This window comes from Vigna angularis, chromosome 7 (genome assembly GCF_016808095.1).
Source record: "Vigna angularis cultivar LongXiaoDou No.4 chromosome 7, ASM1680809v1, whole genome shotgun sequence".
In the NCBI taxonomy this organism is placed as follows: Eukaryota; Viridiplantae; Streptophyta; class Magnoliopsida; order Fabales; family Fabaceae; genus Vigna; species Vigna angularis.
The window spans coordinates 35,220,737-35,246,201 of record NC_068976.1 but is presented as its reverse complement, the minus strand read 5'-3'; the positions used below and the strand labels follow the sequence as shown (position 1 = coordinate 35,246,201).

At 33.2% G+C, this 25,465-nt stretch overlaps 1 protein-coding gene across 5 annotated transcripts; it reads right to left on the bottom strand.

The window, feature by feature from the left end:
* Positions 1–217: 217 nt before the first annotated feature.
* Positions 218–6,650, bottom strand: LOC108338648 (serine/threonine-protein kinase CTR1). Of its 5 annotated transcripts, none has more exons than XM_017575659.2 (16): positions 5,234–6,650; positions 4,841–5,142; positions 4,573–4,717; positions 4,319–4,434; positions 3,743–3,921; positions 3,502–3,594; positions 3,097–3,408; positions 2,973–3,013; positions 2,663–2,731; positions 2,403–2,503; positions 2,215–2,299; positions 2,028–2,126; positions 1,866–1,934; positions 1,240–1,371; positions 909–1,003; positions 218–580 (listed from the first exon to the last, which is right to left on the bottom strand). In XM_017575659.2, exons 1-16 carry the CDS (start codon positions 6,032–6,034, stop codon positions 484–486), a joined length of 2,736 nt encoding a protein of 911 aa, XP_017431148.1. In that variant the 5' UTR covers positions 6,035–6,650; the 3' UTR covers positions 218–483. The 5 variants fall into 5 exon arrangements, 4 of the variants coding, with proteins under 4 accessions (XP_017431148.1, XP_052736068.1, XP_052736067.1 ...); XM_052880108.1 differs by having other exon boundaries at positions 3,502–3,612; positions 5,234–6,555; XM_052880107.1 differs by having other exon boundaries at positions 3,097–3,612; positions 5,234–6,555.
* Between the last annotated feature and the right edge of the window lie 18,815 nt (positions 6,651–25,465).

Sequence of the window (25,465 nt, the reverse complement as noted above, 5' to 3'; positions counted from 1 at the left end):
ACGAATTAATTATGTACTTTCTGTCCTCTCAACTTATTCTTCTTTCTTTATTTTCTATCTTCTCTGTATGTTCTGCATCTCTACATCGATGTAATAGTGTACTTTCCTTGTAAGAAATTTAATGAAGTAATAACATTTCCTTGTAGATTATCACCTTACAGACAAGATCAAATTACAGAATGCCAAAACGATCATTACATATTTACAATCTGAAAAATAAAAAAACAGAAATTCCAAGTCGCAAAATATTTCATTGATCTCAAAGCTGTAGATAAAAGAGCTTGAGGTCATCATTTAAAAGTTACTACAGACTTGATTGTTGCCCATACGAAATGGGTTGGCATGAATGAACCGATCGATATACAATTGCAACAAACAATCAAAAGGGCTTCATGCCATCATCAATAGGAGTATATGAGCAAGGGAGGGTTAGGTTAAATTTCATCAACAAAAATCCTCAATCATGGGCAGCCTATACCTACGTTATTTTCCACCCATTTTAATCGCATCAGCTGGTGACTTCAGTAGCTTCTTTAGAGAATCAACTATGCTTGCAAATGATGGGCGATCAGCAGGTTTACTGTGCAAAAATTACCAACCGTCAGAAACAAATAAATTTTACAAAATGTATCCAATCGATGAGGTTAGCAAGCCATTTTTTTCCCTAGGGAGTAGAAGTTCCCGATATAGAAAGTGAAATTGTAAATCAGAAGGTCCTGTAAACGGCTAAACTCAAAATACTAACCCAATACTCAACAATTCCAAAATGAAATTCATTCACTCAACTACTTAAATACAACATAAGCGAATGCAATAACGCACAAAAAAGCCTGTTAATATTAATGTAAATGAGTTATTGGTTATTCGGAAATTCAATAGACAGAAGAAATGGCAAATATAACACTTACTCAGCCCAACAAGCTTCCATGAGAGAGGCCAACGCTTGGGAAATGTTTGGAGGGATAGCAAGCCTCCTATTCTGGAAGGCGACAGCTCCAACTACCTGAACGCACACATAAAGATGACTTTAAAAAATTGACCAATATACTTAGCAGGTTTCGTTTTGCCAAATAGCTTGTTTGAATTACGTAAGTTTGCATTACACCTCTTTCCGTTATAGTTCCTGCTACGTTTTAAATTTTATAATTTCTTGTGGTGATACCTCACATGAAAATATTAAGCAAGAAAAATCAACTTTAAGCATAACAAATTCAGACCTGAATGCTCATAAAAAATTACCTGGGCATGACTAAGTCCATTCCACGGTTGTTGCAGGGTCACAAGTTCCCACAGGATAACTCCAAAACTGTAAACATCAGACTTCTCATTTGAAGGTTCTCCACGAAGAAATTCTGGAGCCATCCACTCAGGCTGAAAATAAAATTAAGAGAGTTACACACTTATTGAGGATGTGGCACCGTGAAGTGAAAGTTCAACCTGCAAAATATTAATAGAATGACCACTTTGTTGAAAGAAAATGCATCTATCTACAACAACATGCACAACCTACTAAACCAGATAATTTGCTTGACAAAAAATTGCTTCCTCAAAACACACCTGAAAATAACACATTATCCCCACCCAAAGACCGAACTGTCATCAAACAATTGACAACCATACATACTGGTATCTAAATTACTATTATATAATTGAACTAAGCACTAACACCAGCTTATAAAGGAAACGTTGATAAGAAATGACAGGACTGTTGTCTATTTGAACAAGGAGCACTCATGTCAGCGACATTAGTTGAACTCTTTACTTCAAACCTGAAATTGCTACTCAAATAATTTTCAAACCTAACGTGCATAATTCTTTTGGTTATGACCATGCTTATGTACAAAATCTGAGAACAATAAACTTACAGTTCCAGCAACAGATTTTGATGACAAGAAAGTGTTCGCCTTAAATCTGGACAATCCAAAATCACACACCTGAGCAAGAAATGAAAAAAAAATCATTTATTAGCACAATTATTTTACAAAAATTCAGTGAGAAACTCGTCTGATCAATCTTTTCCATTATACCTTGACAGTCCAATTTCTGTCCACTAACAAGTTCGGGGTTTTGAGATCCCAGTGCACAATTGGAGGCTTCAGACAGTGGAGATAATTTATCCCTTTAGCCTACGACCAGATAAATTATGTATCATACATCACAATATATAATATCCAATTGAACAGAGAAAAATAACAATATCTGGCAGGCACAAACCACGTCTAAAGCCATCCGTAACCTTCTCCTAGGATCTAGAATTTCACCAGATGCTGGCTTATGTATTAGGCGGAATAAACTGCCCCTGTCATAAACGCACCAGGAAACAACCATAAGACACTCAACTCAAACCATTATGACAGAAAATTCAATATAATTTTACTCTAAAAAGGGGTTGGATGGCTTACCTAGGCAAATATTCTGTTACTATAGATAGATGTGGACGTTTAGTAACCGCACCCATGAAAAGTACCACATTTGGATGACGAACTCGTTTCATTATTGCAACCTAAAAATCATGAAAATATCAACTTGAATATTAACTTGCTTCATTTGCCCCATTACATAAGGAGCCAGAGAAGAGTTTTGCAAAATGAATTCCCAACATTATTGTACTCAACTTAAGGACACAAAAAGGGATATAAGTTAGGGGCGACATGACACTTACCTCTCTCAGAAATTCTTTCAACTGATCATCCTGGAAATCCTGAACTGTTAAAACCTTGACAGCAACATCCTGCAATTTTAAAACCACAGTAAAATACACCATTAGGAGTGAAAATTATAATAGACAAATAATAAGCTGCATTGAACATATTTATTCAAGGAGGCCATACAAGATAAGTCAATGGTTTGATACAATAAAGTCATCATGCAATCAAAAGCAATCAATCAGACTTAAGAAATTAGGGACTACAAAAACAATACGAAGCAACATTCACAAAGGTGTTTGTGCATAAGTACGTATTAAAACTTACCGATCCATGCCATTCAGCACGATACACTGTCCCAAATGATCCTACACAGAGAGAAGATAAATTAGATTCGAAGTCACCAGGCTAGTCGCGTGCTCTAAAAAAAAACAGGAAGCAGAAAATTTACCAGCACCAACACGCTCTTTGATTCGTAAATCGTCCCAGGGTATCTCAAGCCAGTCCATTGCAAGTGATGGTTCAAGATTCAAGTATCTTGGAATATTACCAGCATCCTGATTTTCAAGTTTATTTTTTACGTGTTCCTGTTCTGATTCGGTGGATGAGCTCACTATGGATTGCTTATAGATGCTTTTTACCCCAGAACTCCCCTTTACAACGATCTCTTTGGAAGCTTCTATAACTACAACTGAATCTTTACAGAGCCTGGGGTATTCATGAATCGATGCCCCAGAGACTTCGTCAAGATCTTCAGAAACACCTTCATAGATGGGAGGAAAATTTAATAAACACAGAACAGCACATTCCTTATCATTCCCTTTCAAGCCACAAGGAAATAGAGGTTGCTCTGTACCTCCACGATTTTGATCTATTGCAGAATAAATAGAGCCATTATTATTTTTCAGTCGATCAGTTTCGTCAACTCGTTGATCTTCATGTACAAAGCCTGCAAGATATTGAGTAACTAAGAAAAACTTCAATGGAAAGGAATGGCCTCTGAAGGAGTGTATCGAGATTAACGGCTACATGGATTATGAATTTGAAATAAGGAGTAGGAAGACCAAATTTCCAGGTATATATAAAGCACAACACACCTGAATAAGTGTTATCAAGAGATTGAGAACATGCTGTAACATCCACATAAGGAGATTGGGATTCTTTCAAATGAGAAATTTGAAATGGGGAAGGTATTGATGACGCATATGCTCCGTTAATTGAGGAATCTGGCCCAAGGATATTTCCTGGCTCCCCAACCAGATCAACTACATATTCTCTGTAAAAAATATGAAATAAACGTCAGGCTGTTTATAAGGTGATCTAGAAGACTATAACAGTTAATTGAATGATCTACAATCTGTATAAATCATTAGTCTCGAGCCAAAATTTTGAAACGAGCAAACTAAACAGAAAGGTAAAACATACAACTTAACAATCCACAAATTTGTAAGGACAATGAAGCCCGGAAAATCTAGATAATTATGAAAAGGTATAAGTAAAATTAACAATAGAACTCTAGGGCAAGAAAAAGTAAAAATGATCATAACAACTGAAATGACCCGCTACGATTATCGCCAAAGAAGAAGTACGTGGGCAGAGACATATTTTGTTTAACTTCAGTATCAAAACAAAACTCAGAAGAACAAAGCAAAGAAAAGGACCATTGCGCTAACCTTGAGAGCTGTCTGTCATCTTTAATCTTGACAAGGCAAGACGATCTATGATCTGAAACACAGTACCTACAACTTCGAGCAATGCGGCATGGCAAACCAATGTAATCTGCCAATCTCTACATCCGCAAAACCCAAATAAAAAGGAATTATTTGAAAATAGTAAATATAGATTACAAAAATCAATAGGAAAAGACTAACACTTGCTCCTCTTACAGTATCCAAATGATACAACAACGAAGAAACATATTCTTCACCTTGAAGAGAATCGCGCGATGTCTACAGAGTCCACTGGATAAGCTACCAACAGGAAGGACAACACATTGGTGAAAGTTTCTCAACCTCTTGCTAACCAACTTCCACCGCTTGTGTAGATCTCCTTGCTCCACAGGGAACGTACCCCTTCACACACCCCATCCCACACCAAATAAGCAAACAGACAGCAAAAAACAATAATAATAATCAAAGAAGGACGTAAAAAAAGTAAAAAGTACGGTGTATCGTATTCTTACGATATTATCTTACCCCATGCATATGGCAACGAGTTTTCCGAGTTTCTCCACCAGCACCAACGCGTTCTCCGAAGCAGAATTCAACTCCTGAGCTTTATCTTGAAGCTCCTTAAGCCGAGAGTCCTCGTGTCCATCGAAAAGAACTACCTCTATGGAGGTCTCGCTTGGTTCAACCGCCTTAAGCGCCATCAGCGTCGGTAAACGCTTCCCTTCTTCCTCGACATCATTGCACATCACCCAAAGGTACGGATTCATCCCCAATATGTTGTAAAAACCATCAGATATCTTGTCCGTGTACGACAAACATCCACTCACCTGAAAATCAACCAAAAGAACAAGTTACTAAACTATAACCTACAGCTGCCGCAAGTGTAGTTTCATTTCGTTGTCGTTAGTAAGTACGTACCCATAAACGATACGAAACCGATTCAGCGTCCCAGGTTTCGGGACCAGCGTCGAGTGCGAGAACAGGTTCAGAAGCGAGGCTTGCTAAACAAGAGAGTCTCTGCGCCAAAGCCATTTGCAGGTAGTACCTCTCCTTATACTTCTGCGTCGTATTGCGTTTTACGTTTTCTTCCTCTTCTTTCCTTTTTCTCGCGTCTTCTTCAGTAAAGACTTGAAACGATGACGTTTCGTCTTTCGTAACGTCGCTGGAGAATGTGGCGGTGCCGTCCAGCGTGAACAAGCTCCCGGCGTAGCTGCTCCCGCTGGACAACCGCGGCAGCGAAACCTGCCGGTCGAAGCTCCGGTCAACAGCATCCTTCACCACCTGCGCCGCCGCCGCTGCTTCAGGCGGCGGCGGAGGAAGTAGATGCTCACGTTCATCTTCTTCGTCCTCGTCGTCGTTAGGATAAGTTCTTAAACGGTGACTCGGTCGATTGAGGTCCTTCTTTTTGTCGATCAACCAATCGCAGAAGGCGGCGATTTGCTTCTGTTTGGTGCGGAACTTGTCGGCACCGGTGAAGAGGTCGGAGACTGCGGATTGCTTACCGGATGAGAAAACGACGTCGTCGTTGTCTTTAGCGGCACGCGTGGGAACCGGTGCTGGCTTTTTCGGCGCGTCGCTTTCATATTCAAAAGTTGTATCCGATGATTTGATAGAATTGACGATTTTTCTCTTTTCATGATCCAATCTCTGCTTCGAAGACTCATCCAAAGTTCTCTCGGGGAACTGCCTCGGGAAAAAGTAAGTCGCTCTGTGAGGCATGTTCAGAAAAATCTCACTGTTCCTTCACTCAAAAACCGTGATCTCAACAACCACAACCACAAAAACAACCTTTCTTCTTTTAACACACACGATGGAGGTGCAACCTCTCACGTGCGAAGACAAACTACTCTTCTCCGTCGCCGTCGCCTGTCTCGCTGAAGCAAAACCAAAGAAACTATTGCCTTATAACAGTAACCGCCATGGAGCTCGGTTTGTCGCGTATTCCAGTTCAGTCAAGAAGTTGCGGATTGGATGATATACTCCGTTCAAATCTGGCACGTGCGTCCAAAGTCGATGACGACGAGGCCAGCAGCAATTGACCCCTCGCAGAACGTGGAGGCAGCGTGAGTTCCTAAACGTAGTTTTTTAATTCAAACAACAATAAAATAATGATAAGAAGAAGCAGCAGAACCGAATTCAGAAATGGCGTTTGCGAGGCGGTGGAAAGCGTAACAGAAAGAACGAGAGAGAGAGAGAGAGAGAGAGAGAGAGAGAGAGAGAGTTAAATTTGGTGGAAGCTATGGTTGTGAGAACCTTGTATTTTATGCAGAAGAAAGGGTTGGCATGCTAGTTGAGGGATCATGGAATGCTTCACCGGATGGGGAATCCAAAAGTGTGAAGTCAGTGCTAACGTACACTGCTGGAGTTAGTGCGCACCCTTCGTCATGTTGCGCCACGTAAACCACTCACCAATGGGATTTCTACACGTAAACCGAACGCACGTGCTTTTCTTTTGGGCAAACAATAAACTAAATTTTAAATAATGAAAAATACGAAAAATAACACTTAGAATATTATATTATTAACTTAAGCTAAACTTAGATTGTGTTACTAATAATTCTTTTAAGTAGCACTTAACAATTTTTTGTGACGCTAAATAAGTGTTACTAAAGATCGTTTTTTTGATTTTATACAATAGTGGCATGTGAGGAGTGTAACACTTTTGGGAGATACGAGTGTGATATTGATGGTTGGATGAATGTCTTGTATGTGTGCTGTAAAGAGTATTAGGGTTACTATTTTGGAGTTGAATTTTTTATTGTTTTTCCTCTTTCTGCTCCTTTATTCACTTGCTCTGCGTGAACCAATCCACATCTTAATCTAATTCAAGCTTTTCTAATTATTTTTTCGTTAAACAGGTATACTTCCTCGTGCTTAGATTTTCTTTCCCTTTTTGTACACTCTCTCTGCCGGATTGTCGTATCTTTGGCTTTATGTTCCACACCGTTAAAAACTATAATCCCCTATTTTATTATATTATATATTTATATTTTTTTTTTCATATTGACCACTCTTATTGTTTTATTTACGTAAAGACTTTAACATGAAGCTATGGTAATAATATTATTTCAAAACAGTTGGTGTGTTTTGAAGCGATTTGTTTTTTTTTTTGAAAAAAAAATGAAACTTGAATATGAATCATAGATCTATACTTAACTTGATTTGACACAAAAGGAGCTTTATATCATTCAATATATACCAAAAGAAGTTGTGATTTTATGAAAGAGATATGATAACATGTGACCATAAACTCGTGTACATATAATTGTGTCCATATACTTCGAATATGCTAAGGAACCGTGACATACTTTTATGTATACACTGAAGATTTTCATTATCTTACAACAAAATTTCAAAAATTGCCTAATGATTTTTAATCAAACTTTTCAATTGAATAGTTGATGTAACGCATTTCCTAGAATCTATCTACCTCAATTGTCTACAGTACACAATTTAGACCATTTATAAATTAACTCAGCTTACTTTTTAAATTCACTAATATAATTATTTGTATTTATTAGAAATTAAATGAGTTGAAATTCTTATATAATAAAAATAATTAGTTTTTAAAATACTTGTCTCTCACGTTTTCATATACATGTTATAATTTACATTACTTGAAAATTTTCCATTGCACCATAGAAGTTTGTGCAACATACCTCTAATTATTAAGTTCTTAAGAAATCATATCTCAATTAAATCTAACAAAGTTAAACTTTTTTATTTTTTATGTATATACTTCACATTGATAATATATAAATATAGTTCTTACATATCTACTACATAAAACAGTTGTTTTTTTTAAAAAAAATTGATTAAAAGCACATAACTAATGAATACAAATGCCACTTAAAAGTCGGAAATGTATTGTGTTTGTAGAAGAATAAAATCTTTAACTATAACATATATGTGTAAAAATATCTTAACATATACGCTTCATTATCTTATAGATATTTGAAGAAAATGATTAATAGCACCAATTGTCTCGATAAAATGGTTTTTTTAACTATACTAAACTTGTTAAAGAATCAACTTTATTAAAGTGAAAGAAAATTAGAAGACGAGCATATAGAATAACATGATTGATTAATATTCCAACAACAAAAAATATACTACAAATAGAGTGGTATGTGGAATGAATCGCTCCAATACATGTCTTCATAAATTGAAAATTAATATACTATGTAATTATACAAATGAAATAATTAGCATGACTTGCAAAATATTATAATGTATATGGGTAAACTTTAACGTTAGTCATAACAAAAAAGACACTTGTAGTAGTTACACTTTTAAAGTCTATATTGGTCTCTTTTGTTTTTATGCTATTAACTATTGTTCTTGAAGGTTCTATAAACTCTAAATTTAAAATATTGTGATTGAATTGTTAAAGATTTTAAATATATGTATAGAGACCAAATTAATTATTACATAATGTTTTCTTTTAGTTATAAGAACACATATTGTTTAATCTTAAAGATTTAAATTTATCATTAAGATGTTTGAACCTTTAGAAATTTGTTCCAATATATTAGGAATTTGCATTCCACACAACTGGGTATTTTAAATTATGTAATATTTGAAGATTGAGTGGTTAACATAAAATCTATCAAATCAAATGATTTTGATAACAAACAGATCAAATATATCTGAATTAACTTGATCCGTTTATTCTTTTTTAATGTTTCTATCATTGTCATTTTATAGATAAAAAAAGACTAAATAAATAGAATTTTGTAAAAGTGAAAGGCAATAAAAAATAAATAAATCTTAAAAATGGAAATGGCGTATCTGAAAGAAAAAAGTTGTAGTAGAAAAACAAATATCTGATTCATGGATTGATTAAAAAAAACATGAGAGAGAAAGGGATCTTCACGAGCATGTCCAAGTTCTTGATTCAATGTATGGTTCATTTTGACATTAAATTAAAAAGAGAAGATAGCGATCATTCAATGAAAAACAGACAACAAACAACATTGGACATAAAATAATTACTGAAAACTAGATTGTTTAATTAATTACTAGCATAAACAGCAAGTTTGGTTGGCTAATCTTCAACAAAACATTTCATGCATTGACTTGATTAGCAAGAGTATGATTTATAATCCCACTGTTTTAACCACTGCGTTGTGCTTTGGTTTGCCTATGATACAGTAATCTATTGCTATATACTTTATAAATTGGCCAATGGTGAAGAGTTCCTAAGTTCATAGAAAATTTCCACTATCACATGATGGAATTGTCTTTTAGAGACAGAAGGAACATGCCCAATGGCCACATCATTTTCTATATCAAGAATGTCCATTATATTATATAATATTATCCACATCTATTTATTATTGCTTTAAAGGAAGTTGTTTACAATGGGTATATGACAAAATAGGTTTATAATGTACAGTGCTATCAATTTATAGCCACTCAAAAAATGAAAACAAAAATAAAAATTCTTATATATAAAAAATATTGAAAGAGTCTTAGGAATTATAGAGTATATTGAAAAAATATGTTTTATAAAACTTATTATAAGATAAAAGTTATTGAGTTGAATTAAAATTTTTATTATTTCAATAGTTAAATTTTTAGTATATGCCGTTAGACATTCTACATTAATTAAAAATAAGACTAAATTATATAAATAATGATAAATTTTATCTTACTAAATATAATTGAGTTAAATTTAATTTCATTGTCATAATATAAAGTGATATCAAGATTTAGTAGGACTCAGTTAAGATAAATTATTTGAATTTGATTATTTTAAATAAAGTTTTATGATTGAGTTTTACAGATAGAACGTATTTAGAACAATCGATTAGGATATTTAAATTAATTAATCGTTAATAAAATATTAAAAAATGAAAGAGTAAAATATGTCAATCACCATCCCTTTCTTTTAAGAAAAGCAAATGAAACTTTCTTGGAAATGTAAGCCAATAATGATATTTATTCTCTTATGGGAATTGCTTACATATAAAATAATCAAAATATTTCCATTCAAAGATAGTTTATTAACAGCATAATCATTGTCACAATTATATAAAGCAATGTGTAGAAAATAATAATTTCCACCAATCTTTGATTGATTCGATGAGTTCTTTATATCCATCGAAAGTTGCCACGGATCAATAAAAATAAGTATTTTCATTAATATTGTTGAAGAAACAAAAGTATTTATAAAAGTAGAGAGATTTTAATTTGATATAATTAGTGTGAAATTTGTTCCAATATCTCATAATTTTCTGTTTTATAAGTATTTGACTATTTTTTTGGTTTTGTGGGTTGAGTCTCAATTAGTTTATCCTTATATTGAAGTTTACAATTGTTTGATAATGTTTTACTGTCCCTATAGGATTTTAGTGTCACCTATCACTTGTATAATTATTTAGTTTACAAGTAATTGTGAACTAAGGGAAATCACGTTTAAAGCATTATTACATTAAGTTTATTCAAGGAAACGTATATAAGAGTAATTCAAGTATTAGATGTTATTTTTTGCTTTGAGTGAGTGTTTTTGTACGTTGGAGTAGAGAATCATTCTAAATTAAGGTTTAAAATTTAATAAGAGAATTATAGTTTGCTATTTTGAATTGAAGTATGTTTTGGATTCGATTAAAAATTTGTTGTTGACTCATCTAGAACTTGATCATGGGCATTGAATAATTATTTGGAGTTAAAACCTTTCGGAACATGAAAATTTTGAAAGGAGTGGTTGGAAATTACATTTTAAACTTGTTGAAATATGCAGAGTGGTGGAATTAAGTTTTTAGACTAATTTTAAAACAGTTATGCAAAATTAAGTGGTTTTTCATATGTTCGATGAATCTCAATCTCAATTCAAGTTAAGTTTCATTTCAAGCTTCAATTTAGTCAACAAAAATTAGACAATCTCTAACATTAGAACAAATTACAATCATTTTCTAATTTTATTTAGGTTTAATGTCTCGGTAAGTCCTTATTTTTTACGTGAATCTCAAATAGGTTCCTTTTCTTTTTGGCGTCTTAATTAGATTCTTTTTTGTGTAAAATTGGAGCAATTAGGGGTCTGCCGTCAAATTGAACAAACGGTCGTTTAAGTTTGGCCTACGTGGTATAGTCAGTCTATTCATTAATCTGACGTGGCATTAAAAACGAATTTTGTATTAAAAATTTGGATTGCACAAATGTTAGGGAAGGGCAAAGTGGGCAAACTTTGTGCCTAGCGCAGGGCGTAGCAAACACCGCTTTCATTTCATGATACCGAAAACCACTCTTCACTTCAATTTGGTTTTCATTATCTGTTCTTCTCTTTCTAGATTCTTTGTCTCTTAATGTTGTGATGTTCTCGCGTCTTCGTCAACCTTCCACCTTTTACCATACCCATTCATTCATCTCCACGATTTGACTAACCGCGGACCCAGAAGTTTGATTAGCTCTAAAACTTCAAATTTCCCTTTTTATTTTTGTAATTTGGATTTGGCGTTTTGAGGATCATGGGGTGGTACAGAGGGGGAAAGCTCGTTCATGATCTTTTTCGCAACTTGGCTTCAAGGGTTACGCCTCAAACTCCAGCTTTTCAGCGTAGTTCGAGAATTTGCCAATCTGGGTATTTGGGTTCAGGTTCAAAAGGTGCTAGTTTTAATGGGTTCTCCTCGTTTTGTTCAATTTCTAAGAGACTAGGTGCTCGAGGCGTTGATGGAGTTAACAAGAACCTTCGCAATTCGTTTCTTTTTGGGGCTAAGAGATTTTACTACGTGGATCCTAACAATGTGCAGCATTTCAGATTGTGCCGTCGACGACACTCTTGGCCGGCGAAAGGAAGGCACGACGGAGGGTAGGAACTGCCGCGTTGGAGGTTGAAGGAAGAGGTGTTTCTCTCTTTTCCTTTTCGTGCATATCCCTTAGGATTTTAGGGTTCTGAAGAAGAAAAAGGGGTTTCCCCTACGCGCTTCCAATTGAAGAAGAAAAGAAGAAAATGAGTTTGTCCAGTTTGCCTTTTTTGTCCTTGAAGATATCTGATTTGACGTTTGCTCAATCCATTTTTTAATACAAAAATCAATTCAAACTCATTTTTAATAACACGTAAGCAAACTTAAACGACCATTTGTTCAATTTGACGGCAGACCCCTAATTGCTCCAATTTTACACAAAAAAGAACCCAATTGAGACGCCGAAAAGAAAAGGGACCTATTTGAGATTCACGTCAAAAATAGGGACTTACCGAGACATTAAACCTATTATTTAAAACATCTCTATATTCCATAATAGTATTATAAGAAATTTTACTTAGTATAAATAACTAAGGAGTTTTCTATTCATATTTTTAAGACACCCCACACTTTTAAATGTGGTTCTCCTTTTCTTTCATAACTCATACTGAATTTTATTACAACCTTTATAAGGAATTATATTTGAAAATATGACAGCAAAAATATAAAGTTTCACCATATATATGGCTAACTTTATTATATAAAAATGATATAATTTTAGTATCATTACCAAAAACAACACAACTCAAATGTTAATCCCATTTTAAGTTGTCATAGTCAACCTTTGCTACAATTTTTTTTCTACGCCAAAATATTGTAAATTACACTCATTCGCCTATACACATTAGTTAAATCATAAAGTCCAAAAAAATCATTCGCTGCCAAGACATAAATAAATTAGCAAACCCGAAATATTAAAACAACATCTGCATCAAGCTCACATGCCAATTTCTCAAAAATATATTTATATAATTATACATTTTGGATACTTTATTTTCACAATATTTTCTTAAATCAATGAAATATTTAGCGATAAAATTAAGAGACTTCATTCTTCTAATAGAATTTAAATTTACGTGAGCTAGTATAACATGCCACATATCACAACTTTCAACATCTATAATAATCAAAGAAGAATTACTAGATATTTTATTTGAAGATAAAGGCATAAGCCTTAGCTTAAATAAATCATCACAAATATATCCTTTGACAACAAAAGCACAATGTCTAAAAATAACAACCCTATTCTACTTAAAAGCCACTTAGTAATAAACAAAAAAAAAATCTTTTATTTCTATTATAAACAAAATAATTTGTTATTAGCATACACATAAACATTAGCCTTGTCTATAAACCAATAGTTTGAGTTAAAAATGTGAAACCCCAGAAAATGGTATTTTAGAAGTTGGGGTAGTCTAAAAATAGTGAGACTCGATTATTTTAATATTAAACGGTTTTATTATAAATAGTTTTGTTATAAACGAATTTCATTATTTTAAAACGTACCATCTCTCTATAAACTAATTTTCTAGAGTTCTTTACCATCTCTCTAACCTTTCTCACTCTTGGATCATCTGTTCGACGATCAAGAGGTGCCTAGATGATCACGACGTCAAGGTCTACCATTCTATCCTATCAATTTACTATTAAGAGCAAGTAAGTTAGAAACTCCTTTCTTTTGTATTTTAGGGTTCTTGATTCGGTAAAGCATTTCTGTTTTGTATGTATCAAGTGATCTTCTTCCTTGTTTATTGGTTTGTTTATGGTTCTAAGGTTGGTCTCCAATCATTAATCGATAATTTGTAGGTTTTCTAGAAGTTCCTTGTGCCGTAAGAAATCTATGGATCGTTTAAAGGTTTTGGAGTTGTTGAGTCGAGGTAAGGGGAGGTAGATTATTGCTTTAATTGGTAGTTTGACATGTAAGTGTGATGAATTCTGTGTGGTGGTGCTGATTTAATTAACTTTAGGTTTTTGAGTGGATTGAGTTGCATGTAAATTTGACTACTTGATTGTGACATTGTGAAATGGTGTTTATGAACTAAATTGAATGATGTGTAATCTGTAATTGATCATACTATATATGGGTAATCTGTTATGAGAGTTATTAGATAGAGATTTAAGTGAATTATCTTGTTTTAAGCTAATCTAGAGGAAGTGAGGTAGTGAAAATGAGAAATTGGAGTTGAGGGCTCAATTGGTTTGTTGGGACAGTTTGGGTAAGTCAAATGTGACTTGTTTGAGTCATCAAATTGGTCAAAAATATGTTCAAAGTGGTAGATTGTGTTTTGGGTCCCTAAGTTGATAAATTTGATGTTCTAGAGTAGGAATTGATCCATAAACACTTTAGATTGAAGTTAGGAAGGTTTAGAATCACTTAGTCAAGTCTAATTAGGTATATAACACAATTTAGGAGTGTTAGAAGTTGGGAAAATAGTTAGAATTGGTAAACTTGGGTTGGGTTGCTTAATTCTGCAGAATTCGTGCTGCAGAATTATGTAGACTCGCTATGCGAATGGATTCACACAACGAGTGGTCTTGGCGAGTTGCTCTCTGTTTGAGCAATTCGCACAGTGAGAGGGTGCGTTGTGCGAATGACTATGGGGTTTGCTCTCTGTTTGATGATTCGCACAGCGAATCATTTAGCTGAGCGACTGGAGGTGGTTTGGGGTTACTGCCAAATTAATTCGAATAGCGAAAGGTGGCGCATAGTGAGTGTTTAGGGGGTCTGGGCCACTGTCTAGACTTTCGCATAGCGATTTGGGGCGCTATGCGAGAGGGTTGAGGTCTGGTACTACTAGAAGTTTATTCGCACAACGAGATTGTGTCGCTGTTCTAGAAACCTCTGGTTTCGCTATGCGAGAGGGTGCGCTGAGCGAATGGTTCAGGTTTTAGTTTACTCTTTAATCCTTTGTTCTAGTTTGATTTAAATGAAGTTTTGAGATCCATTGGGAAACATGTATGAATGTGTATTAAGTTATATGATTGATCATGTCATGAGTTATGTTACAAATGAAAGTATGTGGTTTCAAAGTATGATTGATGGACGTAATTCCTTGATCCTCATGAGAGGTTACATGGTGGTGCCCTATGTTGTGTTCCAAAGTGAATCCTCTTGGTGAGGTTCAAGTATGTTTAGAATGATTATAGGGAGCTCAGTCTTGGGGGTTATCTTGAAACTCCAATGGTCTTTCATTCTCAAGTAGAGATGATTGATCCATGTTGTGAGTAGTAGCAGGAGGTCTTAGTTTTGGAGGCTTCCAGTATGCTTCAAGGCTCGGAACAGACTAACCTCGTGAGTGTGGTAGGGTGAAACCCATTGACAATGACTTTGTAAAGAAGTAGAGGCCACCACGAGTGCACAACCCGTCATAACTCGACAATCATTCTAAGTCCGAACAATCGGTTTAGGTCTTTGCATGTTAAGATGTTTGGATTGGATTAAATTATACATGATTCTTATATGAAATGCTTTAAACTTATGATGTATTGTTTTCTATCTAGCTTACCCTTGCTTTTTTGTGTCTGTCTTTGTATGTTGTTTCTCTATTGCGATGATCACCTAATGGTGTGAGCTTAGGAATTCACCTTTTCAGTTGTTCCAGCTAGAGATGAAACAGATGAGTTGTTAGATAGATCTACAGAAGTAGATATCTTCTTTGAGCGAGATTTGTTTTATCTAATGATTCTTTTAGCATCTATGTAACGTTCCATTTTTGGTAGTTTTTATACTATTAAAATGAGATGTTAAAAAGACATAATAGTGACATGATACCTTTTGGATAAGAAATCATACGCAACACTTATAATAATAATATTAACTTCATATTGTGTAATTAGATTAAAAAAATTGAACAAGCTTTAAAAATAAAAACCATGTTTTTCCTTAACATAAAGACACATAATCAAGACATCAAAAAATAATTTTTCAGGCTTATGTTTTAAACACAATAGGAGGCAATTTTAAATCACAAAATTCATTAGCATAGTGTCAAGTAAAACAATTCCTTTTAATTTCATGTAATAAATAAAATTTTTAAATTCATGAATCTATTAAAAAAAAAGGTTTCAAATTCAACTATGTTTTCACAATAATATTTACATAAAACTTTTCAACAAACTAATATTTCAATTTAAGTACTTCTCATCACTTCACAACAATTTTAGTATGATAAGATATTTTATAAATAGTATTAGACAAAATTGTTCAAACCATGACATTAAATATCTTAATCGGAAACAACATAACAGATTAATTAATAGCTCTATATATCAATGAGCCAAAATTTTATTTATTATTACAAGCATAAAAAAAATTACCTATAATTTTTTCAAGTATACATGGAAATGACTTAATCATATTCATGACAAAAATATTATATAGCATTATCTTTTACTTTTACAAGAAAAAAAATAACGATGAGGTAAAATAAAATTAATTTTCTCTCTAAAAACCTTAGGAAAATAATGAAACTAAATAATAATAATTAGGTTTAATGCCTCTTTAGGTCCCTATTTTCGTCAAGAATCTCAAATAGGTCCTCTTCTTTTTCGGCGTCTCAATTGGGTCCTTATTTTTGTAAAATTGAATCAAATAGGAACTTTCCGTCAAATTGAGAAGACGCCATTAAGGAGGGTGTTACGTGACATGGTGACAATGTCTTTTTAAATGATGTGGCATTAAAAATGTGTGTGAAGTGTATTTTTTTAATTTTTGAATTAAAAAATGAAGTGCAAAGAGGGAAAATAAAATTTAATGGGCAAAGTGGTCATCTCATTTCATAGAACACATGGAAATCCAAAAACACTGCCAGCACCAGACATTGCTCCTGGAATGTCATCCTTCATCTTCTTCGATAACTAAATCATGCTTGCATGGCAACCACCGTAAACAGAATTGCAAATTGCAGGAACCCAATTGCGAGTTCGCCCAACATTTTCATCATTGTGAGACAAAATCAGAACTTGCTAAAATCCCCAAATCAAAAACCAGAAAAACTCCTAATCACGAAAACCCTAACTCGCACAGATGAAAAAGGAGGCAAATGAATGAACGAGAGCGTTGGAAATATTGGAATCTTAGTTCGTTTTTTTATCTTAATTTTTAGCGGTGGAAATTCTTCGTGAATTGCATCTTATTCCATAAATAGGAATAACATTTGGGTAAAGAGCAATCGTTTCGGAGCAAAGCAGCTTACTTTGTTTCTGATTTAGCCACTGTTCTTCTCACCAAGCTTAAAAAATGGGTGGATTTCGCAGCAGGAATAGTAAATACACGGACGAAGGGCACCGCAACGTTGATATGAAGCGCATTGTGAAGGAGCCTATGGTTGTGGTTGTGGCTGATCACCATCTGCTTGCAATTTTTGAGCCTTCAATGCTCGTCTCCAATGGTTTGAGGGATGCTGTGTATGCTTCACTTCCGGTGGTTCTTCATAGTCGGAAATGGCTGCTGTTGTACAGGTATGTATGTCTAAGGATGAATGTGAAGGCATTTGGAACTTTTCTTGTTGATTGTGTTGTTCTGAGGATAAGTTTGAAACACTTCTTATTGATTAATGTTTGTGCAGCACTTCGAAGCATGGTATATCACTTTCAACTCTCTATCGGAGAAGCATGCTTAGGCCTGGAGTGAGTTTGCTGGTAAAGTTTTAAGAGAACACTTTGTTCTTTATCTGAAAGGCAGAATGGGAGGAGAGGGAGAAGTCTCGGTGGAACTTCAGGGAGAAGCCTAACTTGTGAAAGAAGAAGATCTGCGGTGGGTGGCGACCGTGAGACTCTTAATTTTTTAATTTTAAAATAATCCAAATCCACATCATTCAGCCACTTCAATTAAAAATATAGTTCACCGTGCCATGTCAAATATACATTAACGTTGTTAGATCCAATTTAACAGTAAGGGCCTATTTGATTCAATTTTATAAAAATAAAGACCCAATTGAGACGTCGAAAAAAACGGAGACCTAAAAAGACATTAAACCTAATAATTATATAAGAATAAGACAAAAATATAAATAATAGAATATTTATTAAGTCAAACAAATAATAACAAAAATATGATTCAATCATACAAGAAATAAATATAAATAGTTTGACTTGAGGCACGCAAAACACTGTCTTTAAAGAGAAAATGTCTTCACGGTATAGAACAAAATACAATTATATATGCTTCTCTTTTAAGATAAAATAAATATTTAGATCGATCGAGTTAAGTGAAGAATGTCTAAACCTTTTAAATATCAATGCCTTAAAAAAATACTTTTTTCTATATAAATAAGTGATATTTATAGAATTTTATTTTAATTGTTTATTTTTTAAATTATATTAAATATTTTCAATAATTTAGAATCATTTAGTTTATACATTAAAAAAACATGGTTGATAGAGTGAATAAAAGGTTTCAGAATGGAAGTCTTGTCTTGTCCTTATCACCATGTTGAATGATATTTAAAAAAAATTGTACAACCAATTTAACAAAATAACAATTTGTATGGTTGTTAATTAATAAATTGATGAGGTTATGAAATGATGATGATAATTTTATTTGAAGTATGATCCCACGTGATGATATGAGGTTGAGTCTCAACTATCCAAACAAGAAAGCTTCAATGAAGTCACATTAAGTATTTTGGAGCCACTTGATATTTTGAATCAAACTTCAACTTCACGTATGAATATTTCGAAAACAATCACATCAAAAACCTTTGACTGTGTTTTCTTGTTCCTTGCCATTTGTTTATGAAACCTAAAAGGTAATGGGAAGAACACCAACCATGCAAATCAATGGAAGCCACGATATATGGCTACGGTAGCTGCTTAGTAGCTTTAGGTTAACTTTTTATAGGAAAGAAAAAAAATACATATGAAAGTACAACATATATACATGCATGTACAATTTAGCTTTTTCGTAAGTTAAAGATAATTTATACATAAACTAATTCATTAAAATTCTCTAGAATAGTTTTTCTAAATTTTTATTTTGAATTTAGAGTAACTTTTAACTGTTATGAAAGTTATATTTTTTTTCTTCATTTTTTTTTTAATTTGAAAATTATCTAGTCCCGTGAAATTTTTGCTTGTCTCAAATCCACTCATGATTTAATTATAAAACACTTAATGAGTTAGCACATAAATTTACATATTTAAAAAGTGTCTCATTTCTTTTCCACCTAACTATTATCATCTCTATGTGCTTTTTAGTTTCTTTAAAATTAAAATTTCTAATCCTTGGGAAATGTATGAACTTTCGTTTTAACTTTTGAAAAATATTATTCTATTTTTTAATCTTCCAAAGTTTGAAACCACTAATCTCAATCTTAACATTCATTAGTTACAGGATAGATAACATAATAGTTGAAAACATGAAGCAATTATTTATTTGTCATTTAACTTTCCCTTTAACACATAATCGGTTAAAAACTATCACATAAATATGGGAATAAATAATAATAATTTTGGATTTTAAAAAAACTTAAATAAAAAATAATAGAATCCAAAATTAAAATACACACAAATAATATATTTACGTAATTCTAATTTATAACAATAACAGAGAATATTACTTTAGTTACACATTACTTCTTCTACAATTACTACAAACTATTCTTTTTGTCCATTTATATAATTACACATAATTTTAACTTCTAGTCTCTTGAACTTCCATTTAAATAAAATTATTCTTTATTTTTTTAATCAGAAGAAAAACTAAATAAAAATAAGATATTATCCAATTCTTCACAAATAATAAAGAAAAAATACTTTTAAATAATAATCAATTATTAAAATAAAAGTCAATATTAAATTATAACTTATTTAACAAAATATATTTTTTCTTTTAATGTTGAAAAGATGTGGATGATACTTAGACCCATTAATGGAACCGAAAGCCGAAGCATACTTTTTTTAAAATTTAATATTCATGGCATTTTCTTATAATTAGTCTGCGCTGCCTAACAACCAATAGTTATCTCAATCTTTTCTCTTAAACTATTAATCCCCTATTATTTCTCTAAACATAAACTAAACAATTCCCACATTGGCATTAGATTCAATAAACTATGGAATTAAGACATTTCTAATCAAGATTATAGTCAATGATGATAAGTTTAAGATATAACATTTTGTAAAATTTGATTAAAAGATATTAAAAATAAAATTTTAGATACTAAAAAAATTTAATTAGCGTTTTCATGGGTCATAATATCTGAAAATTTGTAACCCGTGTCGAAGGAAAGGTGCACATTATGAAGTTCAATTAATAGGATGGTTGACATAACCACATTTTGTTGACTCTTACGTCTTATCAGATTAACTTTCTATTTTTAAAAATGTTTTTAGTTTTGTAAATTTTCTTCATATTATTTGTTCTACACCATTTCAAAATAATAATACAATACAATAAATTAATTTAGAAAATATAAATTTATTGTATTCTATATTTTTTTATATTTTATTTTAATTATATATTGTATTATAATATAATGATATACATTAATAAAAGCATGATATAAGAATATATATATATATATATATATATATATATATATATATATATAACATTCCAAAAATACAGTAATAACCATATAATAGAATTAATTACATTTAATAATAGACCAGTTCAGTCTTATACTAATCAAACGTACGGTTTTGACCGAACGGCCTTACATAGAGTTTCCAAAAGTAAATTGTACAAAATTAAGGGAAACATGATCGAACAACTTACAAAAGTCAAAGTACCGATCGGTCGGATAACAAAAAGTAAAGGAAGTAACCGAACGGTCACTTCATACTAAACTACTAACTACAAACCGAACGTCCTACTGTTCGCCCTTCACTTCAACTTCTACAAGGTTCGCATCTTCCAAATTTTCTTCTTCCAGCGCCTCCTCAAGTAGCGCGCTTCCATCTGCTCACATCCACACGGATGATCATTGCAATAACAAGACGGACGTACAACAAGACAACACAAGGAAACACAGGGTAAGCTTATGTAATTTAATTCAAGAAATAACATACGCTTATCAAATTCAAACACATCAAGTACATTTCAACATACTTATACAAACAAGGCCTACTACTAGACTGACCGCCCGGACTGTATGAATTCTGTGTAGCTACGACGTTCGTGCACTCGGGTGATGTAGTAACTGGAATTCTCATCCGTTCCCACCCGAGGTTAGTCCGTTCCGTCCAAAGTACCCCTAAGGACTAGGACCTCCTGCCGTTCCCACACATGATCTACCCTCCTCTACGTGAGGACGAGTACTCACGGAACATCATGATGAACCGCCAGCTAAGCATTTCCACATTCATACTTTACCAATTCCAATATTCATCCAAGAATCGTTCCTCCCCGGAACGCTCGTTCAATTTCACAATCTTACATTCATCTCATATACTCTTCATCCTTTATAACCTTTCACTTAGGTGTCATTTTCATCATCCTTCTTAAATACATAAAATATCGAACGTTCTGCCCTCTTCATAACGAGGACGAACGATAGAAACGAGACCGATGAAATCTCTCGTTCCAGAATGGAATAAGACCAAGAGAATTACTTTTAGATTTAAGAATGTCTCGAGTACAATAATATACCATATATGACGAACGTTATTTACATAGTGAATCAGTTAAATGAACTGACTCTCGTGAATTCAAACCCATACTCAAACAATAATTCAAGTACAGGGGCTCTAGGCCGGATCCAATGAATGTGGACACATCAGAATGTTAAATAACCATATTTAGAATCATTCATATACAGAAACCGAATGCCAGTCAATGACCGAACATGGTAAGAATATACTACTGAAATTTGGACGAACACTATTTCATCAAGATTGGTTATACCAGGAACGAGTAGGAGCGCTTGGTATAAGCCCGAGCACTACTCCTTACGAGCGCTAGGTGTGAGACCGAGCACTAATAAATTTCTAATAAAAGGGTTGCTAAATATATTAAGTTACTATTGAAATGGTGTTTACTAACAACAATAATATACAAGTACATATATATATATATATATATATATATATATATATATATATATATATATATATATATATATATATATATATATATATTAAGTTTATCACATTAGACTCAGGCACAACTATGCTTGGCCGAACGCTCAAGCATAGTATTACCACGCGAAGGCGCTTGTCCTACACTAGGATTCTCTCCAAATGAAAGAATCCCGTTTTCAACTAGGTTTACTAGGAAAACCGAACGGTCAATGACCGTTCAGTAACGAACGTACTTTATCATAGTGAAATCTCATATACAGAATCCATTTACATTCCAACTCATTTTTCTTAACTTATAACTTCATAACTTCATAACTTTATAAAATTCTTATCATAATCAACTTTCATACTTCATACAATTCATATCATATAAGTTTCCTGTATTTCATACATTATAACCTAACTCAGCCATATTTCATTTATCTCATCAAATAAACGAACGTTCATTCCATCCAATCATATCAATCATCATGCATCAATATCATTCAATCAACTAAACGAACGTTCAAACAGTTCAACAACATACAAATCAAATTAAATTAAATAAGCTTCCCTTACCTCTAGTGTGAACGTACGTCCTTCAAACTAAAACTCAGTTCGCAGAAATAAGATTTCTTCTACCCTCAACGCTCAACCAAACTCTTCAAACTAAAACAAGTTACAGAAAACCAGGATTGGTTCAGATAAGGTGACCGAATGTAACCAGAGCTTGGCTTGCATGTTCATACGAACGAACAACTAAAGACGAGAAACTTACCAGTTTCAGAATCCAGAACTGTTCGGTTTAAGTAGAAGCTTGGGACGCCGGAAATGCTCCTACGGTGCCTGAATGATGATCGGAGAAGAGGAAAGGTGAGTTTTCTTAGAGAGAAGATAGGGTTTCTAGTGAGAAGGGAGAGAAAATGAAAAGTTCAAAGTTTGGGAAGGAGGGTGCATGCAGAGGAGAGTGAGACGGAAGTTTCAGAAACAATCATTTTCTTCCCACGTCCAAACGAGCGTCCGCTCTCCTGCCGACACCTGCCTTCCACTATCTGATTTCAGAATCTTCGGTGATTGACACCTGGCGTCCGCGCAAAAGATTTGGGTGCATTTTAAATGACTAACAAGAGGGGTTTTGGGTTGCGTTTTTCGAGGTCTAACAATATATATATATATATATATATATATATATATATATATATATATATATATATATATATATATATATATATATATATAACATAATTAATTATGATTTTAATTTAATCAATTATTTAAGTTCATAACCGATTAAAATCGGTGTGAATATTTTTCTTTGTAAATTATTTAGGAATATTTAATTCACAATTTTGTTTTTTGTTTTTTAAAATCACTTTATTTCCTTGAGTTTTCTTTGTTTCTGCGGAAATTGAGTTTATCCATTTTATGCCTTGAAAAATATCAGTTTTGTATTACAAATCTGGTCTAAATTTTCAGAGTAAAAAATAAAGAGTAAATAATTATAATACAATTTTAATAATTACATATGATAATTATTTAAAAATAAATAAATATTTAATATCTTTCAAATATTACTAAAATAATTAAACCTTTAAATTCTCTTACCTTTGCTTCCAACTTATCATTAAATCACTTTATAACTCCTATAATATAAACTTATATATGAAAGTATAAACATTTAACGATATTCTGATTTTTTGAACGACATTAGATTAGTTGTAACCCCGAACCTTAATAGTTTATTACTTGTAATTAAAATGACGGAAAAGAATATACAAAAATTACGTAACTTATAATTTGTTGATCGAATATGTAACATCCCATAAAATACAATAATAAACCATATAAAATAGAATATTCACATATATTAATATATCAAATCAGTTTTACAACTAAAGAAGTAAAACACGCTATTGGCCGAATGGCCTTAAATACACTAATACCAAAAACGCGCTCGCTCCAAGCAAAAGTAATAACCGAACGACTTACAAAGTATAAAATGCCGAACGATCAAAGAAACAAAAGGAAGGTCGTCCTAATACATCAAACTAATAAGTAAACTGGCCGTCAACCGAACTCATTACTGTTCGGCCTTCACTTCAACATCTACGAGGTTTGCTTCCTCCAAATTTTCTTCTTCCAGCGTATCTTCAAGCAAAGCCTCCCCATCTGCTCACATCCACACGGATGATCATTGCACAGACAGGACGGACGTACAAGTACGATAGACAACACAAGGAAAAACGAAGGGTAAGCTTATTGAATTTAATTCAAGTAATATCATGCATTTCTTAACACATCAAACATATCAAATATTCCACAACATATAATTCAATCAAACCCTTAACTCAATCAATTCCTGATACTAGACTGACTGTCCGGACCGTATGAATTCTGTGTAGCTACGACGCTCGTGCACTCAGTGGTATAATAGCTGGAATGTTACATCAGCTACTCCCTGAGGTTCGTCCGTTCCGTCCAAGTTACAGTTATGGACTAAGACCTCCTGCCGTTCCCACACATGACATATTTCTCTCTACTTGAGAACGAGTACTCACGGAACATCAGGATGAGCCACCAGCTAAGCTTACCACATTCATACTTTACAAATCTCAACGTTCATTCTAGAGTCGTTCCTCCCTAGAACGCTCGTTCAAAATCCACAAACATAATTTCATATCTTTTTCAGTTCGCACATTGCCATATTTCATCTTAATATCATTTTAATCTTCCGTTATATTTCCATAAAAAGACGAGCGTTCAGCCCTCTTCGTAATCGAGGACGAACGTTAAAACACGAAACCAAGAAAGACTCGTTCACGAGCAAAATAAAACCGACACATGTTATTTGACGAACGTCATTACCACTAGAATCAGTTAAATGAACTGACTCTAGTACAATCCGAGTAATACTTAGAATAAATTAAGTATGGGCTCTAGGCCGAATCCAAAAGGATATAAACACCACGTGAAGAAATAAGAACTTTACTGAGATCAATTCATTTAGGGAAAATCGACTGCCAGTAGGTGACCGAACGCAGTAATAAACATTTACTAAAATATTTGGACGAACGCTATTTACATCTGATTGATGATTCAAGACTAGGACGAGCGTTCGGTATAAGACTGAGCGCTACTCATAACGTACGCTTTGGGTCGAGACCCATCGCTGTTTTCGAAATAGTAGAATTTAGAATTTATATAATAAGAGATGATAAAGTTAAGTTTTAACAGAATGACTAAGTGTCTGAATGTATACTTTCAAGCTTCTCAATTCCTCACCCAACACTCAAGATATCTACGTTTGGCCGAACGCTCAAGCGTAGAATTAATACAAGAGGGCGTTCGTCCTCGAATAGAATTCTTTCCAAATGAAAGGATTCAGTTCTTCAAATAAGTTACT

What these genes read in the sequence shown, in the direction of transcription:
- LOC108338648 (XM_052880107.1), bottom strand. Translation starts at nt 6,034, where the DNA reads ATGCCTCACAGAGCGACTTACTTTTTCCCGAGGCAGTTCCCCGAGAGA. An exon ending in TACGGATGGCTTTAGACGTG is followed by an intron (nt 2,127 to 2,214) that starts GTTTGTGCCTGC and finishes ATCTGGTCGTAG; the next exon opens with GCTAAAGGGATAAATTATCT. An exon ending in CAAAATCTGTTGCTGGAACT is followed by an intron (nt 1,372 to 1,865) that starts GTAAGTTTATTG and finishes TTTTATTTTCAG; the next exon opens with CCTGAGTGGATGGCTCCAGA.